The sequence below is a fragment of the Bos indicus genome, chromosome 29, assembly GCF_029378745.1.
Source record: "Bos indicus isolate NIAB-ARS_2022 breed Sahiwal x Tharparkar chromosome 29, NIAB-ARS_B.indTharparkar_mat_pri_1.0, whole genome shotgun sequence".
Classification (NCBI taxonomy): Eukaryota; Metazoa; Chordata; class Mammalia; order Artiodactyla; family Bovidae; genus Bos; species Bos indicus.
Genome location: NC_091788.1, coordinates 51,189,069 through 51,207,296, shown reverse-complemented (window position 1 = coordinate 51,207,296; position 18,228 = coordinate 51,189,069). Strand labels below are relative to the sequence as shown.

The 18,228-nt window shown below is 62.9% G+C and overlaps 3 protein-coding genes across 6 annotated transcripts; all 3 read right to left on the bottom strand.

Moving 5' to 3' along the window:
• Positions 1-194: 194 nt before the first annotated feature.
• On the bottom strand, positions 195-3,290 carry IRF7 (interferon regulatory factor 7). 2 transcript variants are annotated; one of them, XM_070783327.1, is made up of 9 exons: positions 3,120-3,288; positions 2,608-2,903; positions 2,362-2,524; positions 2,073-2,280; positions 1,777-1,835; positions 1,503-1,680; positions 673-1,200; positions 482-600; positions 195-408 (listed from the first exon to the last, which is right to left on the bottom strand). In XM_070783327.1, the coding sequence occupies exons 2-9, from the start codon at positions 2,625-2,627 to the stop codon at positions 241-243; spliced, it is 1,443 nt and encodes a 480-aa protein (XP_070639428.1). In that variant the 5' UTR covers positions 2,628-2,903; positions 3,120-3,288; the 3' UTR covers positions 195-240. The 2 variants fall into 2 exon arrangements, with proteins under 2 accessions (XP_070639428.1, XP_070639429.1); XM_070783328.1 differs by lacking the exons at positions 1,503-1,680; positions 1,777-1,835 and having other exon boundaries at positions 3,120-3,290.
• A 1,014-nt stretch (positions 3,291-4,304) lies between these two features.
• Positions 4,305-11,262, bottom strand: CDHR5 (cadherin related family member 5). Of its 3 annotated transcripts, none has more exons than XM_070783322.1 (15): positions 11,095-11,262; positions 10,658-10,833; positions 10,263-10,313; positions 8,588-8,680; positions 8,382-8,483; positions 8,195-8,305; positions 7,941-8,111; positions 7,336-7,426; positions 7,119-7,216; positions 6,826-7,026; positions 6,596-6,709; positions 6,443-6,518; positions 5,838-6,356; positions 5,128-5,321; positions 4,305-4,815 (listed from the first exon to the last, which is right to left on the bottom strand). In XM_070783322.1, the coding sequence occupies exons 1-15, from the start codon at positions 11,156-11,158 to the stop codon at positions 4,396-4,398; spliced, it is 2,481 nt and encodes an 826-aa protein (XP_070639423.1). In that variant the 5' UTR covers positions 11,159-11,262; the 3' UTR covers positions 4,305-4,395. The 3 variants fall into 3 exon arrangements, with proteins under 3 accessions (XP_070639423.1, XP_070639424.1, XP_070639425.1); XM_070783323.1 differs by having other exon boundaries at positions 5,838-5,996; XM_070783324.1 differs by lacking the exon at positions 5,838-6,356.
• Positions 11,263-13,566: 2,304 nt separating this feature from the next.
• On the bottom strand, positions 13,567-14,947 carry SCT (secretin). The gene is made up of 4 exons (XM_070783333.1): positions 14,818-14,947; positions 14,618-14,719; positions 13,956-14,048; positions 13,567-13,751 (listed from the first exon to the last, which is right to left on the bottom strand). Exons 1-4 carry the CDS (start codon positions 14,892-14,894, stop codon positions 13,637-13,639), a joined length of 387 nt encoding a protein of 128 aa, XP_070639434.1. The 5' UTR covers positions 14,895-14,947; the 3' UTR covers positions 13,567-13,636.
• Between the last annotated feature and the right edge of the window lie 3,281 nt (positions 14,948-18,228).

The following is an 18,228-nucleotide window of genomic DNA, read 5'->3' as shown; positions in this document are numbered from 1 at the left end:
AATCCACGATGCCCCTCCAGAGCCCGAGCTCCAAGCCTGCCCCCAGTGGACACTGGCATGATTCTTAGAAGCTTGTTCTTTTGTTTCTTAGCCAAGCTGTGTGGCATGTAGGATCTTAGTTCCCCAGCCAGGGACTGAACCTGTGTGCCCTGCATTGGAAGTATGCAGTCTTAACCACTGGACCGCCAGCGAAGTCCCCTTAGATCTTTTTATTGGATTGGAAGGGGTTGGGGGTCTGGCTTAGGCAGCCTGTTCCACCTCCATCATGAAGTGCTCCAGGAAGTGCTCCAGGTCTTCGTAGAGGCTGTTAGAGCTGGAGAGGCAGAGGCTGAGGCTGCCACTGTCCAGGGAGGACACACCTTCGCGTTGCACAGCCTCCAGGTACGCCCGGCACAGCCACGGCTCCAGCTGCGGGGAGGGTGCTGTCAGGCCAGGTGGGGGCTGTGTGCAGCCTCCCCCTCCCTGGGACCTGGCCCCTCACCTTCACCAGGACCAGGCTCTTCTCCTTGGGCCTCCCCACTGATAGGTCCTGCCCGAAGCCCAAGTAGATGGTGTAGTGCGGGGAGCCGCGGCGCTGCTGGGCCCGGAACTCCACCAATTCTATGGAACAGGGCTCTGGTGAGGGGGCGGGGCCCAGAGGGCCCAGAGCCCCAAGGCAGGTGCGTCACTGACCTTGGAAGAAGGTGCCGAAGTCAAAGATGGGCGTGTCACAGTCCCGGGGCAGCAGGCGAGCGGGGCTGGAGGTGCTGGCTGAGCCCAGGGGCCCCCCCACCTCCCAGTAGACTTTGCACTTGCCCAGGCGCCGGGCCCACAGCCACGGCCCCCGGAGCTCCAGCTGCAGGCCAGGAGCCACATGCTGCAGCAGCTTCTCCGTGTAGTGGAGCTGCTTCTGGTCGGGCAGCCCGGCAGGGCTGGGGAAGGCTACCTGCTGCGGTGCTGGAGCCCCTCCAGCTACAGCAGAAGGGCCGTACAGCAGCACGCAGCGTGGACGCCCCACCACCTCCTGCAGCACGGTTCGGCCCTTATACAGGATGCTCAAGTCCAGGGCCCCTAGGCTGGGCTCCGGCTGCAAACCAAGCTGTGAGTAGCCAGGGCCAGCCAGGGGTGGCTCCCCTGCCATTGGCGTGCAGGCACTGGCAGAGGCTCCCATGTGGGGCTCTGCCTCTAGGGGCTGCCAGGGCTCTGGGGGTGGGCCTGCATCTGGAAAGGAAGAGAAGCCTGAGGTGACACCTGGGCCCCCAGGTCCTCCCTTTCCCACACGTTCCCTGGCTCCTGGGGCTGTGGCCTGAGGCTGGAGGCACCACCTTCTCTGTGGCAAGTACAGCTCCCAAGCAGAGGGCTCTGGCCCTGCAGAGGCCCAGCTGTACTGGCCCAGCTGTGACCAGCACCATTCCTGCCAAGCACCCCCTCCCCTGGGCCACCCTCTCTCTCTCCAGGCACTCTGCTGTCTTGCCTGTCCCTGCAGGGTGGAGCACCCCCCACCCCCTGCAAGAGGCCCTCACCAGGAGCCTCTGGGGGGGTCAGATCCAGCAGATGGTCCTCCAAGCAGCTCTGCTGCAGCGCCTGGATCAAGAGGTCCCTGGCATCTCCAGCTAGGCTTGGGGGGCAGGGTTCAGGGTTCAGCCGGTGCCCCAGGCTCTCACCAGTATCTGATGCCAGGCAGGGCCCCAGGAGGCCACCCTGCAGAAGAGGACAGCGCCAGCATAAATGAGCTGCCCCCAGGCCCAGGGAGGGAGCAGCCTCAACCCAGGATGCAAGAGTGCACAGGGGCCTTACCCTTGCAGGTGGGGCATCTTCTAGGGCCTCGTCCTCCCCCTGGTCAAAGCCTAGGCCTTCTGAGGGAGAATTAGGGTTGGGGAAACGCTGAAGTGAGGGATGTCAACGCCCCCTTGGTCCCGGAAGCTGGGCTGCGCTGCCCCTTGGAGCCCCAGCGGCCTCCTTCCCTCCAGTGCTGCCTCCCGTCTAACTGGCGCCAGCTTCTAAAACCTAAAATCTGACTTGGCAGCTACTCCCAGGACACAGCACAGTCCCCCTGCCGGCAGCGCCCCTCCCCCACCCCCGGCCTTCCTCACCTGGGCACCCCGGCTCGGAGCTGATCTTGTACACCTTATGAGGGTCGGTAGGGTCCCCCGAGTTGTCTTCCAACATCACAAAGCGTTGCGTGCTGCGCAGAGCGCAGCGGAAGTTGGTTTTCCAGGAGGCCCGCAGCGCACTCTCAGGGATCGGCGGGGCACCTCCACCGCTGCGGAGCGGCCACCTGCCGCGGGCCACGGCCCAGGCCTGAGAAGGAGTGTGGAGCACGTGGCCTGGACTTGCAGGCCTGAGCGGCCCTTCCCCGCCCGGGCAGAGCTAGAGTCTCACCTTAAAGATGCGCGAATCGGCCTCGCCCAGGTCCTTCCGCGCGAAATGCTTCCAGGGTACGCGGAAGCGCGTTCGGGCCGCGTCCAGCCACCGTAGCCCCTCATAGCGGCCGCTGCTGACCTCGCCCAGAAGCCAGTCTCCGAAGAGCACGCGCGGGGTTCCCCTGCGGGCGGAGCAGCCAGGTGTCAGGGCGCAAGGGGGCCGCCGGGGACGTGGGGCCGGCACCGGGCAGGGAGGCGGGCTCACCGGTCTGGAGCCTCGGCCATTGGTCCCTCCGCAAAGGCTGGGCCTGGAGAGAGCGGCACGCCCTGTGCTCAGAGGGCTGGGGTCGCGGCGCGGTCGGGGGTTGGCGCAGAAGAGAGAGGAGGGCTGTCTGTGAGTCTCCACAGGTAGTCCCGGGTGTCGGGGGGTCACAGACGCGGGCTTCCCGTCACGGCGTTGCGGAGGTGAGTCCTGGCCAAGACGGCGCTGGATGTGGCTACAGATGTGGCCGGCGCGCGCACGAAGCGTCACAGGTTTTGAGCCGGCGTCCGGGCTGGGCCCTACGGGGGCGCGACGGGAACGGCCGCAGGAAAACGAAACCCGGCGTTGCGGAAAAACGAAACCTAACCCGCCCCGCCCCGCCCCGCGCGTCACCGCCACCTCCCCGTCCAGGTCCCCGAGTTCCGGACCCGGGCCCCGCGCCGACATCCGTGCAGCCCGCTCCCTCCTGGTCACTGCTCTGCGAAGCGCATCCCGCACCCGTGCCTTCCACCGACCTCCGTGGTCACTGCTCCGAGAATCGACCCCGGAGTCCGACGAAGCCTTCACTCGGGTTCTTCCCGCGTTGGGTCTCCCCAGTACCTGGCGCAGGTTCGGGCCGCGTTCGGCCTCAGGACGCGGAGTCACCCGTGGGGAGATTGCTCCCCTGGGGCTCAGGAGCAAACACTTTTATGGTGGCGGGGCGGGGCGGGGGCGGGGCCGGGCAGGGGCGGAGCTCCAGGTGCGGGGGAGGAAGTCACGTGCGCCTGGAGCGGGGCCGAGCGCAGGTGCGCAGGACGGGCTCCTGGGCCGCGGCGGGAGGCGGCACCGGGGTCCTGGCGACCCTGGACCAAGCCCCGATGCGGCCCAGCTGCTCCCCTCGCTCAACCAGCGCAGCGGGGCCTGGGGCCAGCAACCAGCTTCCCGGGAGAGGTCGTGGGATAAGCCGGGGGTTCCAGAAACAAAACCTGGCGCATCGCGGAGCGGAAGAGCGGGCGATGGGCGCGTGGGAGGGGCTGCGGCCGCGCTCTTTGGATTCTTAACCAGTGACAGTTCCTCAGGCAATAATATTCAAATACTGTCGAGATTAAAATACTTGGAAGGGATGGAAAAACACCGGCCACCCGGAAGGAACGGTAGTGGTGGGGGGGGGCGGTGCGGAAGTCTTGCCTGAGGGCCGCCCCGAGGAAGCCAGTGGAGGGGGTTCAGGCCCCAACTCCGTGACTCTGGGTTCCGTCCGTCCATAGCCTCTGTTCTGTGCACCCACCAGCCCCACGTGCCGCCCTAGGCTCGTGGCCACCGTCGTTCTGGGCCACACCCCCCACCGCCAATCAGCCCAGCCGCCTGGACTAGGTGCCTCCGCGAGCGCCCCAGAGCGTTTACTGCCCTCACTGTGGCCCCCAGGTGCAGCAGTGTGACCCTCGGGACGGTCCCGGGGCCCACACCCTCCCACACGAGTCCTTGAGGGGGGCTTCTGGCCAAGTGGCTCCTCAGCCTCCCCCAGACGAAGAATGTCCATGTCGAGTCGGCCGTGGTCAGACCAGGAGAGGAACTTCCTGGCCACCAGCTGGCACCAAGCCTGGGAAACCCCTCGCGCAGCCGGTGGTTTCCGGGAAACGGCGCCGAGAGCTCAAAGCAGTGCCCAGACCGCCCGCCCCTCGCGGCTCCCCCAGCGCCCCTGGCGGCCAGCACACGTCCCCGCAGAACCGAAAATGTTAGTTTATTCTGCGCCGTGGAGTGTGGGGACAGCCACCAAGCCGACTCTCGGGGTCCAGACTCTGCGGGGAGGTGGCGTTAGAAGTGGATGGAGTAGGTACCAGGCGCGTCCTGGGCATCCGCAGCCTCGTCGCCGCTGCCCTCGCTGCCAGAGTCGCCAGCGCCACCCGCTTCCGAGGCTGGCGTGTTGAGAACCACCACGTCGGCCTCGGCGCCGATGTCCTCTCCGAACCACACGGCCTTGTAGCCGCCCTCAGGCCGCCGCTCCTTGGTCAGGATGGACCTCACGGCCGCCGGGCTGCCCCCGTCCGCGGCCTTGGCAGGGGCCTCTGGGAGCCGACGCGGGGTCTCAGGGCTGGGCGGCGCGGGCTCCGGGGGCTCGGGCTCCCGGGGCGCCGGCAGGGCGTGGCTGGGTGAAGGGCTAGGCGCCGGCGCCCAGTTGGCTTCGTCCGAGTCGTTGAGGAAAGCCTGGTTGTCAAACCCTTGAGGCTGGGGCTCCTGGGGGCCGGCAGGAGCCTGCGGTCAGCCAGCGGCCAGCTGGGCTCGGCCACCCTGCCCCTGACACTGGGGGCCGGGCGCTCTGCCCCTCTACCCTGCTCTCCTCGCCTCGCACCCCATCTCCCACTCTGACCACTGGCCTCCCTCCATCTCCCACGCTGCCCGCTGCCTCACGCTGCCCAGCTCTCCATCCTGCCCCCTCTCCACCGCCCCGCCGTCTCCGGCTGCTCTCTGTGGAGTCTCCAGTCCGACTCTGCAACCCTCTCTCCTGGCCCTCCAGCGGGCAGCTCCTGCCCCCACGCCAAGCCTCACCAGCGCTCGGCCAGAGCCGCACGTGAGTCGGTGGCCGTAGTTCTTGTAGACCAGGACCGCGAGGGCGATCAGAGCCAGGAGGAGCAGCGCGCCCAGCACCCCGCCCAGTACCGCCATCTCTGCCTCCGAGAAGCGCCGGTCCCCAGCCTGGCCTCCGTCTGGCCTGCCTTCTGTTCCGTCTGTTTCAGGTGTCCCTGCGGGCAATGTGACTGCTGCCCACTTACTCTCACACCCCAAGCACTCCCAGGCTGAACTGCGGGAAGCTCAGGACACCCTGAGAGCAGGCCAGGCCTGGCACCAAGGGCCGCGGTTCCCAGAGGTGGGTACACTGATCCCCCACAGGGAACCCAATAGGCCGGCCTGCTGGAGAGGGCGGGGAGGGGGTGTCAGTGCCCACCAGTTCCAAGTGGGAGGCCGAGGGGGCCACTATTCCATCAAGGAGATGTGGGCAGCATGGGGCCTGTGGACTGAATGACGCTGGGAACTGGGGGGTCACTGAACCCCAAATCTGGGCTCTGCCCCAACCCCCACACCTTCCCCAGTTTAACTCCTGGCACCCTTACGGCCTGTCTCTCCCCTAGACCGGAACAGACCTCCCTTGGGGTTCCGTGGTCATGCTGGGCTGACCTGGGGTCAACCGTGCCCCACGGTGATGACCCAGTCATGAGTCAGGGAGCGTGAGGGTGACTCAAGGGTAATGGGGGTGCTACCTGGCGTCCAGGTGTTCCTGCTGGACGCAGGGGACGTCGGCGTCGAGGTCTGTGCTGAGGCCCCGCTGGGTGAGGCTGTTGTGGGGGAGGGGCTGGTTCCCACACTAGGGGGCCCCGCAGGCGCAGGCGTGGAGGAGGCCGGCGGCCTCAGAGTGGTGCCTGAGGAGGGGTGTGGGCCAGTGTCCCCCCCAGAGCTGGTCGTGGAGGACCCCTGAGAGGGCTCAGGGGGCTGGGGGGCTTCCGAAGTGGGGCTGCTCGAGGGTCTGGTTGCTGAGCCCCCGCTGGGTGAGGCTGCTGGGGGGGAGGGGCTGGTTCCCACACTGGGGGGCCCCGAAGGCATGGAGGAGGCTGGTGACGTCAGAGTGGTGCCTGGGGAAGGCTGCAGGCCCGTGTCTCCTCCAGAGCTGGTCGTGGAGGACCCCTGAGAGGGCTCAGGGGGCCGGGGGACTTCCAAAGTGGTGCCGCTCGAGGGTCTGGTAGTTCCTGCCGTCTCTGGGGATGTGGGGGGACCTGGGGGGCCTGGGGCCAGTGACAGGGCTTGGACTCGCCACTGTCCCCAGCAAGGGGCCCTCCCCCTGCCAACCTGGGATCCTTGGGAGGCTCACCTGTGGGGGAGGGCTGAATCTGAATCTCCACGACTGTGGTCGCGGTGCCTGAAGTCACTGTATTCTTGGCCTCAACCTGGGCAGGAAGGGGGTTTGTCCCTCCTGGGCTCCAGCTGGACCCCTGGCCCTCTGAGACCACCGCCCACCTCTCACCTCGGCGTAGAAGACCCCGGCATGCTCCAGTGAGGTAGCAGTCAGGACTGCTTCTCCGTCCATTCGGAAGTCAGAGTTGTTGGTGATTCGATAGGTGATGGCTGAGTTGAGGTCCTAGACGTGGCCGCAGTTAGTCTGGAGCCCAGGCTGCTCTGCAAACCGCTCCTCCCCCGCCCCCCACCCCCCACCAGCAGGAGGCCAGGCAGATCAAAGGACCAAGCGGTGCCTACTGGGAATTCAGGGTCCTGGGCCCGGATCCTCAGCGGCTGGGAAGGGTCAGCTGCATCCTTGACGACCACGCCTGCCCCAGAGCCAAGCCCTACAGTGCCACGATACAGGCTCTGGGTGAAGTGGGGCATGCTCCCGCTGGCGTTCCGGGCCTCCACCGTGACCTGGGTCACGGAGTATCGGGCATTATCAGCCTGCTCGCCCTGGGGGTTTGGGAGACAACAGTGACCAGCTGGTCCTTGAACTGCATGTTCTGTAGCTGTGGGCCCAAGCAGGGCCTTGTGCAGGCACCAACCTTGACCACCAGAAGGAAGGTCTTGGCGTTGGGGATGCTCTTGGTCATGGTGAGGTTGCCCGAGTCGACACTGATGGAGAATGTGCTGTCCTCGTTTCCTGAGAAGACGGAGGGAGTGTTTGGGCGGGGTCCCCTCTGGAGGCCTGAGGTCTCCCCACATAGGGATGGGTTCAAGGTGTTCCCTGGAGAGGGAAGTTGGGAGCTGCTGCCCACTCACCACTGATGATGCTGTACTTGATGGGCTGGTTGATGCCCTGGTCCCCATCCATGGCGTACACGGGCCCAGGATGCAGGATGAGGGGGTCTGGCTGTGGGAACAAGGAGGGGCGAGGACCCCATCGGGCTGGTGCTGTGGCCGCTGCTTGGCCTTCCTGCGCCCCTCCAGGAGGCCGGGGTCGCTACCAGTGGGCAGCCAAGGACACAGCCCAGTCGTCCAGCACTCTCCACTGCAGCTCCGGATCTGGGGCTAATGAGTCAGTTTGCCCAGAGACATTGGATCAATCTGAACATGCACGTCTGTCTCAAGAGGCAGCACTCAAGGATGGGAGGGCGCACCTGGTGGCCGTGCCAGGCCCCCAAGCCTCCCCAGCATCCTCCCCCAGCTCACTGCCCACTCGCTGGGCCCCAGGGGGCTGTCTGGCTGTGCCCTGAGGACAACTGGACCCAGTTCCCTCACTGGCATTTCAGAGGCCCTGGCCACCACGGCGTGGGGCAAGACTGGTTTACGAAAGAAGTTTCACTTTTCCTTGAAAATTACAACCACTCCGGCCCCCCTTGCAGGCCCCATGCCCCTGCCACCCTGCTCCTTGGGGTCCTCCGTACCAGTCTGTGGCCGGTGGGCACAGCCCCATGGTACTCGGCATGGATGCAGACAAAACCATCCGAGTAGCTGCAGGGCAGGAACCAGGGGGGCCGCAGGTCGACGGGCTGTACCTCCAGGACCAAGGTGGCTGTGGCTGTGTGGCTGGGCTCTGTGGTCTCCTCCTGTGTGTCCTGCAACAGCCCGCCCTGCGGTCAGGCCTGCGCGCTGGGGGCCGAGGCCGAGCGTGGGGCCATGAGCCGGAGTGCCTGCTCACCCGGGCCAGCAGCCGGAAGGTCATGTTTGGCCACCTCTCCAAGTCCAGTGATTGGTCCAGCCGAAGTGCTGGGCGGTTTGCACCCACCAAGGAGAAGAAGCTGCTGGCACCCTGGGGAGGCAGGGGACTCAGCCCGAGAGGACGAAAAGGGGAGGGGTGCCCGGAGCAAGGAGCTGGGAGCACTGACCAGGGTGACCTCTTGGAGGGTGTAGAAAAGGACATCGTCTTTGTCCTGGTCCTGGGCCTCCAATTCTGTCTCTGAGATGACGGTGGTGTTCACCCGGGTGTCCTGGGGGGCGGAGGGGCTGGTCTGGCCGTGACCTTGACCCCCAGGCTTAGACCCCGGCCTCCAGATGCCCCAGATGGCACCGGCCGCTGCCCCCTCTCGCTCACCTCAGGCACTTCCCAGAGCTTGGTCTCGTAGGGGAACCTGGGCGGGTTGTCGTTGACATCCAGCACGGACACAAACACCCTCAGCTGAGTCACCTGGGGGAGGGAGAAGGTCCCCGGCCAGGCCGGGTGAGCTCATTCCGGATGCTGCGGTGCACCCCAGACAGCTCTCCGCCTGGGGCTCCTGCTCCAGGCATTACAGAAGGGGAACAGAAAGTGATTTTAAAAACACAGAAGTGTGGGACTTCCCCGGTGATCCAGTGGCTGAGACTGAGCTCCCAACACAGGGGGCCCGGGTTTGATCCCCAGTCCCTTGTGGCTCAGCTGGTAAAGAATCCGTCCTCAATGCAGGAGACCTGGGTTCGATCCCTGTGTTGGAAAGATCCCCTGGAGAAGAGAAAGACTACCCACTCCAGTATTCTGGTCTGGATATTCCATGGACTATACAGTCCATGGGGTCACAGACGCGATTTTCACTTTCTTGTTTTTCAGGGAACTGTTAACAGATCCCACACACGGCAGCTAAAGACTCCGTGTGCCACAGCTAGGACCTGGTGCAGGCAAATAAATGAAAATAAAGATTAAAAAGTACAGACAGAGGTGTGGCTGACCTGGAGAAAAATCACACAGGCCCTGCGGGGTGCGAGCAGCAGAGCCCCACAGTGAGGAAAATGGCAAAGCAATCCAATTTCTTCAAACATAAAACTCGGGGGGAATCAAGAAACCCGTAGATTGAAAGAGACGTGAGAGAAACCTCAGCCAGCTGCTCCAGGTGGACCTTTCTGGGGACCCGATTCAGGCAAGAAACTGTCACAGACGCCTCTGGCCCCGGGGGAGTGGGGACGCGGGGTGTCGCACTGCTGAGGGGTCCCTGCCTTCCCCGGTGTGATGGCATCACCGCGGGAGGGGTCCCTGCCTTCCCCGGTGTGGGTGTGACGGCATCACCGCGGGAGTGGAGCCGGTAAGAAGCAGCCTTATCTTTTATTTTATTATTATTATTTTTTTTAAGAAGCAGCCTTATCTTTTAGAGCCTCATCCTGAAATCTCCGTGGTGCACTGTGATGTCGGCTGGGGGCACCTACGGGACTCAGGGAAAACCGAAGAGCCGACTGGCGTGCGGGAGGGGGCGCGGGGGTGGGCGCGAGGGTGGGCGCCTCTCCGAGGACGTGTCTATCCAGGGAGCGGGCTCCCAATCTGCTTTGATTCACTTCATTCGGGAGGCGGGGACCCCGCTGGAGAGCCTCCCTTTACTGGAGAGAGTATTTCTCCTGCCGCGCCCTGGGCTGGGCGGGGCCACGGGGGGAGTCAAGGACCCGCTGGAAGATGCTGCTGACCAGGCCCCAGGTGGACGCCCGGGGTGGGCAGGACCTGGCCTGAGGCAGAAGCAGCAGATTAGCGGGGGAGGGACGGGGGAGGGGAGGACGGAGCTGGCGGGAGGGGTGCCTCCCGGGTCGGCTTGGAGGACCCACTGGGCTGGGGTTGGGAGCTCAAGGCACAGTCTGCTGGAGGCAGTGTGGCCTTGCTGGCACAGAGGTGACTCCTGAACACGCCACCAGGCGGGGTCAGCAGGGAGTGACCGCGGCCAGGCAGGGCGGAGCACAGAGGTCCAGGCCAGGGCACTCTGACGTCAGAGGGGGTGGGCTCGGGGGTCGTGGGAGGAGTCTGGGGGCGCACTCACCACGGAGTCACCGCTCCTGCACTCCAGGTGAGCCAGCAGCATTGTGTTCGCCTGTGAGGGGGTGGGCGTGGGACTCACCTGACCGGCTGGCCCCGCCGACTGTCCCCATCTCCCAGCTGAGGAGACGGAGCGAGGCAGGTGCTGGCTCGGGGTCCGTGGCCCCCGCCCTGCGTCCAGCGGGCGTCAGGGCCCGGCAGCTTGACTCCCTGAGGGGCCCACCCCCGAGACCAGGCCCTCAGCCAAGCCTGGGGGCCCAAGAGGCCCCCTGGGCAAACTGAGACCCAGAGAGCCCCAGAGAGCCCCTCTCTGGGGAGGAGTGTCAGTGCCCAGGTGGATCCCACAGGGAGTCCCTGCCGCCCCCACGGGCACAGCCAGCCTGGGTCTGCTGTCCGCACCTCATAGTCCGGGGTCACGTTGAGAAACAGCTGATTCCCCTGGATCCGAAACGCAAAAAGGGTGGACGAGGGTCCAAGGGTCACCTGCTGGCCCTGGGGGACGTAGATGTCCAGGAGGGGCTCCCCGGGGTTCGTGTTCTCCTTGACGGTGAGGGAGGTCTTGTCCACGGAGCAGACTGGACGTCGGGGAGGAAGGGTCGGTGCTGCCAGCCCCCTGCCCGCGCCCTGCCCAGCCCCCCGCCCGCTGGCCAGCCCCCCGAGACCCGCCCAGCCCCCTGCCCGCTGGCCAGCCCTGCCCCCACCCCCGCCCGCGCCCCACCCAGCCCCCCGCCCTCTGGCCAGCCCCCTGCCCGCGCCCCACCCAGCCCCTTGCCTGCTGGCCAGCCCCCCCGCCGCCTCCGCGCCCCGCTCAGCCCCCTTCCCCTCCACGCGTGTACCCTGGGCCTGGGCCTGGGCCTCAGCCGCGAACAGCAGCGGGAGCAGCAGGACCCAAGTCCCCATCTGGGCGGTGGCGGCGGGCGGCCCGCGGAGGGTCCGAGCCCGTCTGGTGTCCAGGACCCGCTGAGCCACCTGGGTGCTGCCTGGCGCTTTCTCCTCCTGGGTGACCTTCGCCCCGCCAGGCGCCGCCCCACTTTATGGTCATTTACAACCGCCACCCGCAAGCCTGGCCTCCACCAAGGGGGCCCCCGTCGGCCGCCGGCCAGGCCCCTCTGACTGCAAGGAGAGGGAGACCAGATCCAGGCCACGTGCAGGGGCTGACGGGGCTCACCCCACAGACCCCGAGGAGCTCACAGCCGGGCAGGGGAAGCGGGAACCAGGGCTTGGACTGAGTGGTCAGGGGGACTGGCTTCTGTGCTCACTGTATTCCCCCACCCCACCTCTGCTGGGCTCCTTTGCCAGAATGAACAGGCGCAGTGCTGGGAGTCAGCTCTGTGAGGTCCAGGCCCACCTCCTCTCCGTACTCAACCCTCTAGGGAAGGGAAAGGTTATTTGTGTCCCAGGGACTCCCCTACCTGTCCCAGAAACAAGCTGGCTTCCTCCAGGCAAGGCTGGGTGAGCCCACAGTGACAGAGATGGAGTGTTCCAGGGACAGCTGGCAGCTCTGGGGGGGCACCCTGGGTGCCAACAGAGGGGCATCCTGGGGAGGAACCTTAGCCCAGGCCCCCAGGCATCCTGCCTCCATTTCCTTGGCCACCTAGGCTCAGTAGCTGGGAGGCACCAGTGGGTGCGGTCCCGAAGGGGAGAAGGGCCCGCTGTGATGGGGCGTGGGGTGGCGTCTCCCCCGCCTCCTGGCCTGAAACACCTTCCTGGAGCAGCCCTGCCTGCTGGTCCTCCAAGGCCTCCTGCAACCCCGGCACTTCTTGGGCTGTCGTCACCGGCCCTGCCCCACAGGTCCCGGGGTAGTCAAGGCGCTCAGCCAGACGGCGGGCCAGGACACAGGGCCGAGAGTCACGCTCAGTTCCCTCCACTGGGGAGCCGCCTCCTGTGGGACATCTCCTGCCTGTCACCTCTTCCTGCTTGGCTGAGCCTCCCTGCCTCGTCCTTGCCCCTTGCTAGGCTTCAAGAGTACGTGAACCGAGAACTTCCAGATGTCCAAGCTGGATTTAGAAAAGGCAGAAGAACCAAAGATCAAATTGCCAACATCCATTGGATCATAGAAAAAGCAAGAGAGTTCCAGAAAAACATCTACTTCCGCTTTATTGACTACACCAAAGCCTTTGACTGTGCAGATCACAGCGGACTGTGGAAAAATTCTTAAAGAGATGGGAATACCAGACCACCTTATCCGCCTCCTGCCAAACCTGTATGCGGGTCAAAAGGCAAGTTAGAACCAGATATGGAACAATGGACTGGTTCAAAATTGGGAAAGGAGTACGTCAAGGTTGTATATTGTTACCCTGCTTATTTGGTCCCATCGCTTCATGGCAAATAGATGGGGAAACAATGGAAAGAATGAGAGACTTTATTTTCCTGGGCTTGAAAATCACTCTGGACAATGACTGCAGCCATGAAATTAAAAGACACTTGCTCCTTGGAAGAAAAGCTATGACAAACCTAGACAGCATATTGAAAAACAGAGAGGTCTGTTTTTAAGAAAAAACGTCACTTTACCTACAAAGGTCCATATAGTCAAAGCTATGGTTTTTCACGTACAGATCTGAGAACTGGACAATAAAAAAGGCTGAGTGCTGAAGAATTGGTGCCTTTGAACTGTGATGTTGAAGACTCTTGAGAGTCCCTTGGACTGCAAGGAGATCAAACCAGTCAATCCTAAAGGAAATCAACCCTGAATATTCATTGAAGGACTGATGCTGAAGTTGAAGCTCCAATCCTTTGGCCACCTGATGCAAAGAACTGACTCACTGGAAAAGACTCTGATGCTGGGAAAGATTGAAGACAGGAGGAGAAGGGGATGACAGAGGATGAGATGGTTGAATGGCATCACTGTCTCAGTGGACATGAGTTTGAGCAAACTCTGGGAGATGGTGAAGGACAGGAAAGCCTGGTGCGCTGCAGTCCATGGGATAGCAAAGAGTCAGACACGACTGAGTGACTGAAGAACAACAACCTTGCCCCCTCACCACTGCCTCCCTGGGAAAGGAGCTGGGGGACATGTGAGCCCCCCACGGTCTCTGAATGTTTGCTGTGTGGATGACAGGGGTGCAGCCAGCTCCCAGGGAGCCCAGGGGATGGGCAGCAGATGAGGAAGTGGGCAGATGAAGCTCCCCGCTGGCTTCCCAGGTTTAAAGGGCAGCTGGGCGTGGCCACGGTCTTAGACTCCGGAGGACAGGACCCTCCTTCCCTGGACAGCCACACCCCACAGGTGCTTTGAGGGTACCAGACGGCAGTGCACAGAGAGAGTTCGCGGGGCTAGGGTCTGAATTCCTCCTTTATTGGTGCCAGATGCAACCCATCCCCCTCCTCCCACCCCCTCCCCTGTCCAGGCCCCCCTCGAGAGGGTCCTTCTTCCTCAGGGCCTCATCGGGTCCCCTCAGCAGTCGGGACGGCCGGCTTGGACACCATGACCCCTGCCTTCAGTGCAAGAGGCAGCTGGGAAGACCAGGCTTGATCCTCGGGGGGCCTCAGGGGCGCCCTGCAGAGACGGCCGGGTTAAGGGTTGGGGTCTTGGCGCGGGAGACCACGCCCACCTGGGGACAGCAGGCCTCTCTGGTCACCAGCGCCGGCAGTTTCCCCTTCCCAGGCTCCTGGACCGGGGTTGTGTCCAATTGTGCCCGAGACCCAGAGTGCCTCAGGGAGGGAGGCGCTGGAGGAGGGATGGGGGAGGGCTGCTGCTCACCAAGCCTGAAGGGCGGGCGCGTCCGACCACAGCAGGCATAGCGGGCCCTCCGCAGACTTGGTCCAGGCTGTGCTGTTCTCTGTGTCCTGCTCGCTGCCCCCCACCCCAAGTCAGGATTAGTCTGGAGTCGGGGGGATCCCACACCGCGTCGCTTGTCCCCCGCCAGCCCCTCACCGGCGGTCTCCACCAGGCCCCGCCCCTCGCCCGCCTTTCCCTCCAGGCCCCGCCCCTCACAGGCACTTCCCTCCAGGCCCCGCCCCTTGCCCGCCTTCCCCCTCCAGGCCCCGCCCCTCACCAGCGCTCCCCACCAGGCCCCGCCCCTTACGCGCGTTTCCCACCAGGCCCCGCCCCTCACAGGCACTTCCCTCCAGGTCCCGCCCCTCGCCCGCCTATCCCTCCAGGCCCCGCCCCTCACAGGCACTTCCCTCCAGGTCCCGCCCCTCGCCCGCCTATCCCTCCAGGCCCCGCCCCTCACCGGCGCTCCCCACCAGGCCCCGCCCCTCACAGGCACTTCCCTCCAGGTCCCGCCCCTCGCCCGCCTTTCCCACCAGGCCCCGCCCCTCGCCCGTCTTTCCCCTCCAGGGCCCGCTCCTCACCTACGTTTCTCCTCCAGGCCCCGCCCCTCACCTGCCTCTTTCCTTCCCCCAGGCCCCGCCCCTCACCTGCGTTTCCCCACCAGGCCCTGCAGCAGCCGCTGCAGCCGCGCGCTGTCCCTTAGGCGACTGAGCTCGCTCGTGAACGTCCCGTCCGAGTGTCGCGGGGCCCTGCGGAGAGGACGGGAGGGCGGCCGAGGGTGGTCAGGGCCGGGCGGGGGCAGGATGGGTTGGAGGTGTGGGCGCAGGCCCCGGGGCCGCAGGCTCACCTGGGGGGCGCGGGGCGCGCGGCGCAGCACCCGAGCAGCAGCGGCAGCAGCAGTAGCAGCAGGGCCAGCTTAGCCATGGTGCACGCCTGTCCGGGCTGAGCAGCCGCGAGGCCCAGGCCCCTTTATAGCGGCGTCCGGAGCGGGAGCCGGGCGGGCGGGGGTCGGCGCCGCCCCGGCTCCGCGCCGCCAGAGCCGCGCCCCATCGATCGCGCGGGAAGGTCAGGGCCGCCCCCCCAGCTGTCGCCCCGGCATCCCGCCCGCCCCTAGCGCCGCGGTGGCGCCCCTCGGCAGACCGGCGGGGGTCGGGCGCCCGGAGACCAGGGGACCCCGGTGGGGGCAGCGGGAGGAACCTGCAGGGGAACGGCCTGTGCGAAGCTTAGAGGCGCCAGCGGAGGCCCGATGAGGCGGTCCAGAGGGCCTGGAGGGGACTCAGGCCGCGGCCACCAAAGCCGCGGGCCGAGTGACCTTTCCCCAGTCTTCGGACGCGGCACGGCGCGGGGAGCTGCGGGCAGGTTGGGGGTGGGGGCCTGCGGCCGCGCGAGACCAGGGCCTGGGGCACCTGGGCCTTCGTGTGCGTTTCTGCAGGCGGGAGATCTGATACTACCTCGGTCGGCCTTTCTACAACCAGCACCCCTGAAATCCTGACACAGAAACTGCAAATCGAGTCAGTGGAGTTATAAACCAGCAGCTCTTGTGTTAAACTTCATGTGCATTTTAAAAGTAGTTCGCAGACTTTGTTTTTTAGAACAGTTTTAGGTTTACAGAAAAATCGAGCTAAAAGTACGAATTCACACACACACGCAAACACACACACACCCAGGCTTGCCAGCACGGGGCATTCATTTAGGACATTTGTTACAAATGATGAACCAATATTGTACATCATTGTTAACTACATCTGGGATTTGCCATTACTAATCATCTTGGTGTTACATATTCTCTGGGCTTTGACAAATGTATAATCACACGAATCCGCCTGTGTGGACACTACCTCACAGAGCTTTCCTGCCCTAAAAATCCCTTCATGCCACCTGCCCATTCATCCCTGTGTCCCCAGCACCTCACCTTTTGACTGTCTCTGTTCAGTTCAGTTCAGTCGCGCAGTCGTGTCCGACTCTTTGTGACCCCATGAATCGCAGCACGCCAAGGCCTCCCTGTCCATCACCAACTCCCAGAGTTCACCCAAACTCTTGTCCATCGAGTCGGTGATGCCATCCAGCCATCTCATCCTCTGTCGTCCCCTTATCCTCCTGCCCCCAATCCCTCCCAGCATCAGAGTCTTTTCCAATGAGTCAGCTCTTCTCATGAGGTGGCCAAAGTGCTGGAGTTTCAGCTTCAGCATCAGTCCTTCCAATGAACACTCAGGACTGATGTCCTTCAGGATGGGCTGGCTGGACCTCCTTGCAGCCCAGGGGCCTCTCAGGAGCCTGTTTACCTTCCCAGGAATGTCGCGTGGTGGAGTCACACAGTGCATGGCCGTTTCTCATTGGCTTCTTTCACTTACACAAATTGAAGTTTCCTCCGTGTCTTTTCATGGGCTGACAGCTCGTTTCTTTTTGAGTGCTGAACAACATTCCGTTGTCTGATACACCACAGTTTATACACTCACCTACTAAAGGACGTCTTGAGTTGCTTTGGTTGCTGTCAGATTTTGGCAATTATGAGTAAAGCTGCTGTAAGCATCTACATGCAGGTTTTTGTGTGGATGTAAGTTTTCAGCTCCTTTGGGTGAACAGCAAAGACCGTGATTGCCGGATTGCATGGTAAGAGTACTTTTGGCTTTGCAGAAAGCCACCAAATGGTCTTCCAGAGTGGCTGCACCAGCTTCGCATTCCCATGGGGCGTGGGGCGTGGTATCTCATTGTTTTCTGTATCTGTATTTTTAAACAGCTGCTGTGGCCTCTTCTTGCACAAATTTGGCAGATTACAACCCCTAAACTTTAGCAGCATTGACCAATTAATCACATTCATGAGAATACTCAAAACCCTGAGTAGTCATTCAGATTTTTTAGCACCTCAAACACTTAAGTGACCAGGCAGATCTTCATAGGAAGGATCTTCCTATCTTAAAAAAAAAAATCAGCATGCAGGCATATTGACTTCTAAACAATTAACATACAGTAAAAGATGAATTATGACTTATGTCTGGATCGAGTGACTGCCACCATAATCAGGATACAGAACAAGCCCATCGCCCCAAAGAACTGCCTCCTGCTGCCCACAGAAAGGGTCCACTCTGTTACACGACTCACCGACTGAGCGGCAGTAGCTTAGTGGGCAGCAGCTTGGGACGCGCCCCCTGTCCTACGCTGCTCTGGTCACAGCGGCTCCAGGTCCCAAGCGGTCACTAGTGCAGAAGGACAGACAGGGTGAGGCGAGGCCTGAGTGGCAGAGCCGGGCGGGGCTGAGGCAAGGAGGGGCAGGCAGGCAGCCCCTCGGGTGCCAGTCGTAGGGGAGTCTGTGACCAGCTGCCCCATCGCATCTGAACAGCCGGCCCCCGCTGCGCCTGCCGCTGGCACTCTCTCCACACGGCTCCTGGCCGGTGTCCTCCACACCCACATGTAGCCGGCTCAGCATTTCACGTGGAAAGGCAGCAGACAATGTGGGCTGGCATCTGATGGGAACTGGAGAAGCAAGCAACGGGTGGCTCAGGCCTGGCCTGGTTTGGACCCTACTTTGCGACAGAAGCTACGTGGCAGAGCACCACGTGGACCCCCAGATTCCAGGGAGAGCCCCAGGGTTTCCCGGACGCCACGCCTGGCTGGGCCTTCGTTACAGGCACACAGAAAGCAGTCAGGTTATGTGAACAGCTATCCAAAGCCTTGGATCAGACATCATTCTGTGTGTGGGATCCTAACAATGGCCAGGTTCAGGGTCCAGGATTCTTTTTTTTTTTGGCTTGGATCTTAGTTCCCTGACCAGGGATCAAACCCAGGCCCTCGACAGTGAGAACAGAGTCCTTTGCACTGGTCCACCAGGGAATTCCCAGGGTCCAAGATTGTGAGGAAGAAAAAGCAGCTTTATTTTTTCACAGTAAAACATAGGAGGGAACATATTCAATGCCTAAGAATATATCTCACTGTGACACAGTTTTATTCTCTGAATACTAAATCACCAAAAATATTCTTTTTTGGGGGATTTTAACTAAGATTTAAATGGGCTTCCCTGGTGACTCAAACAGTACAGAATCTGCCTACAATGTGGGAGATCCAGGTTCGATCCCTGGGTCGAGAAGATCCTCTGGAGAAGGAAATGGCAACTCACTCCAGTATTCTTGCCTGGAGAATTTCATAGACTGAGGAGCCTGGCAGGCTTCAGTCCTTGGGGTCGTGAAGGGTCAGACACGACTGAGCGGCTAACACTGCTACTGCTAAGATTTAAATGGTGAGTTTAATGGCATCTACTCTTAGC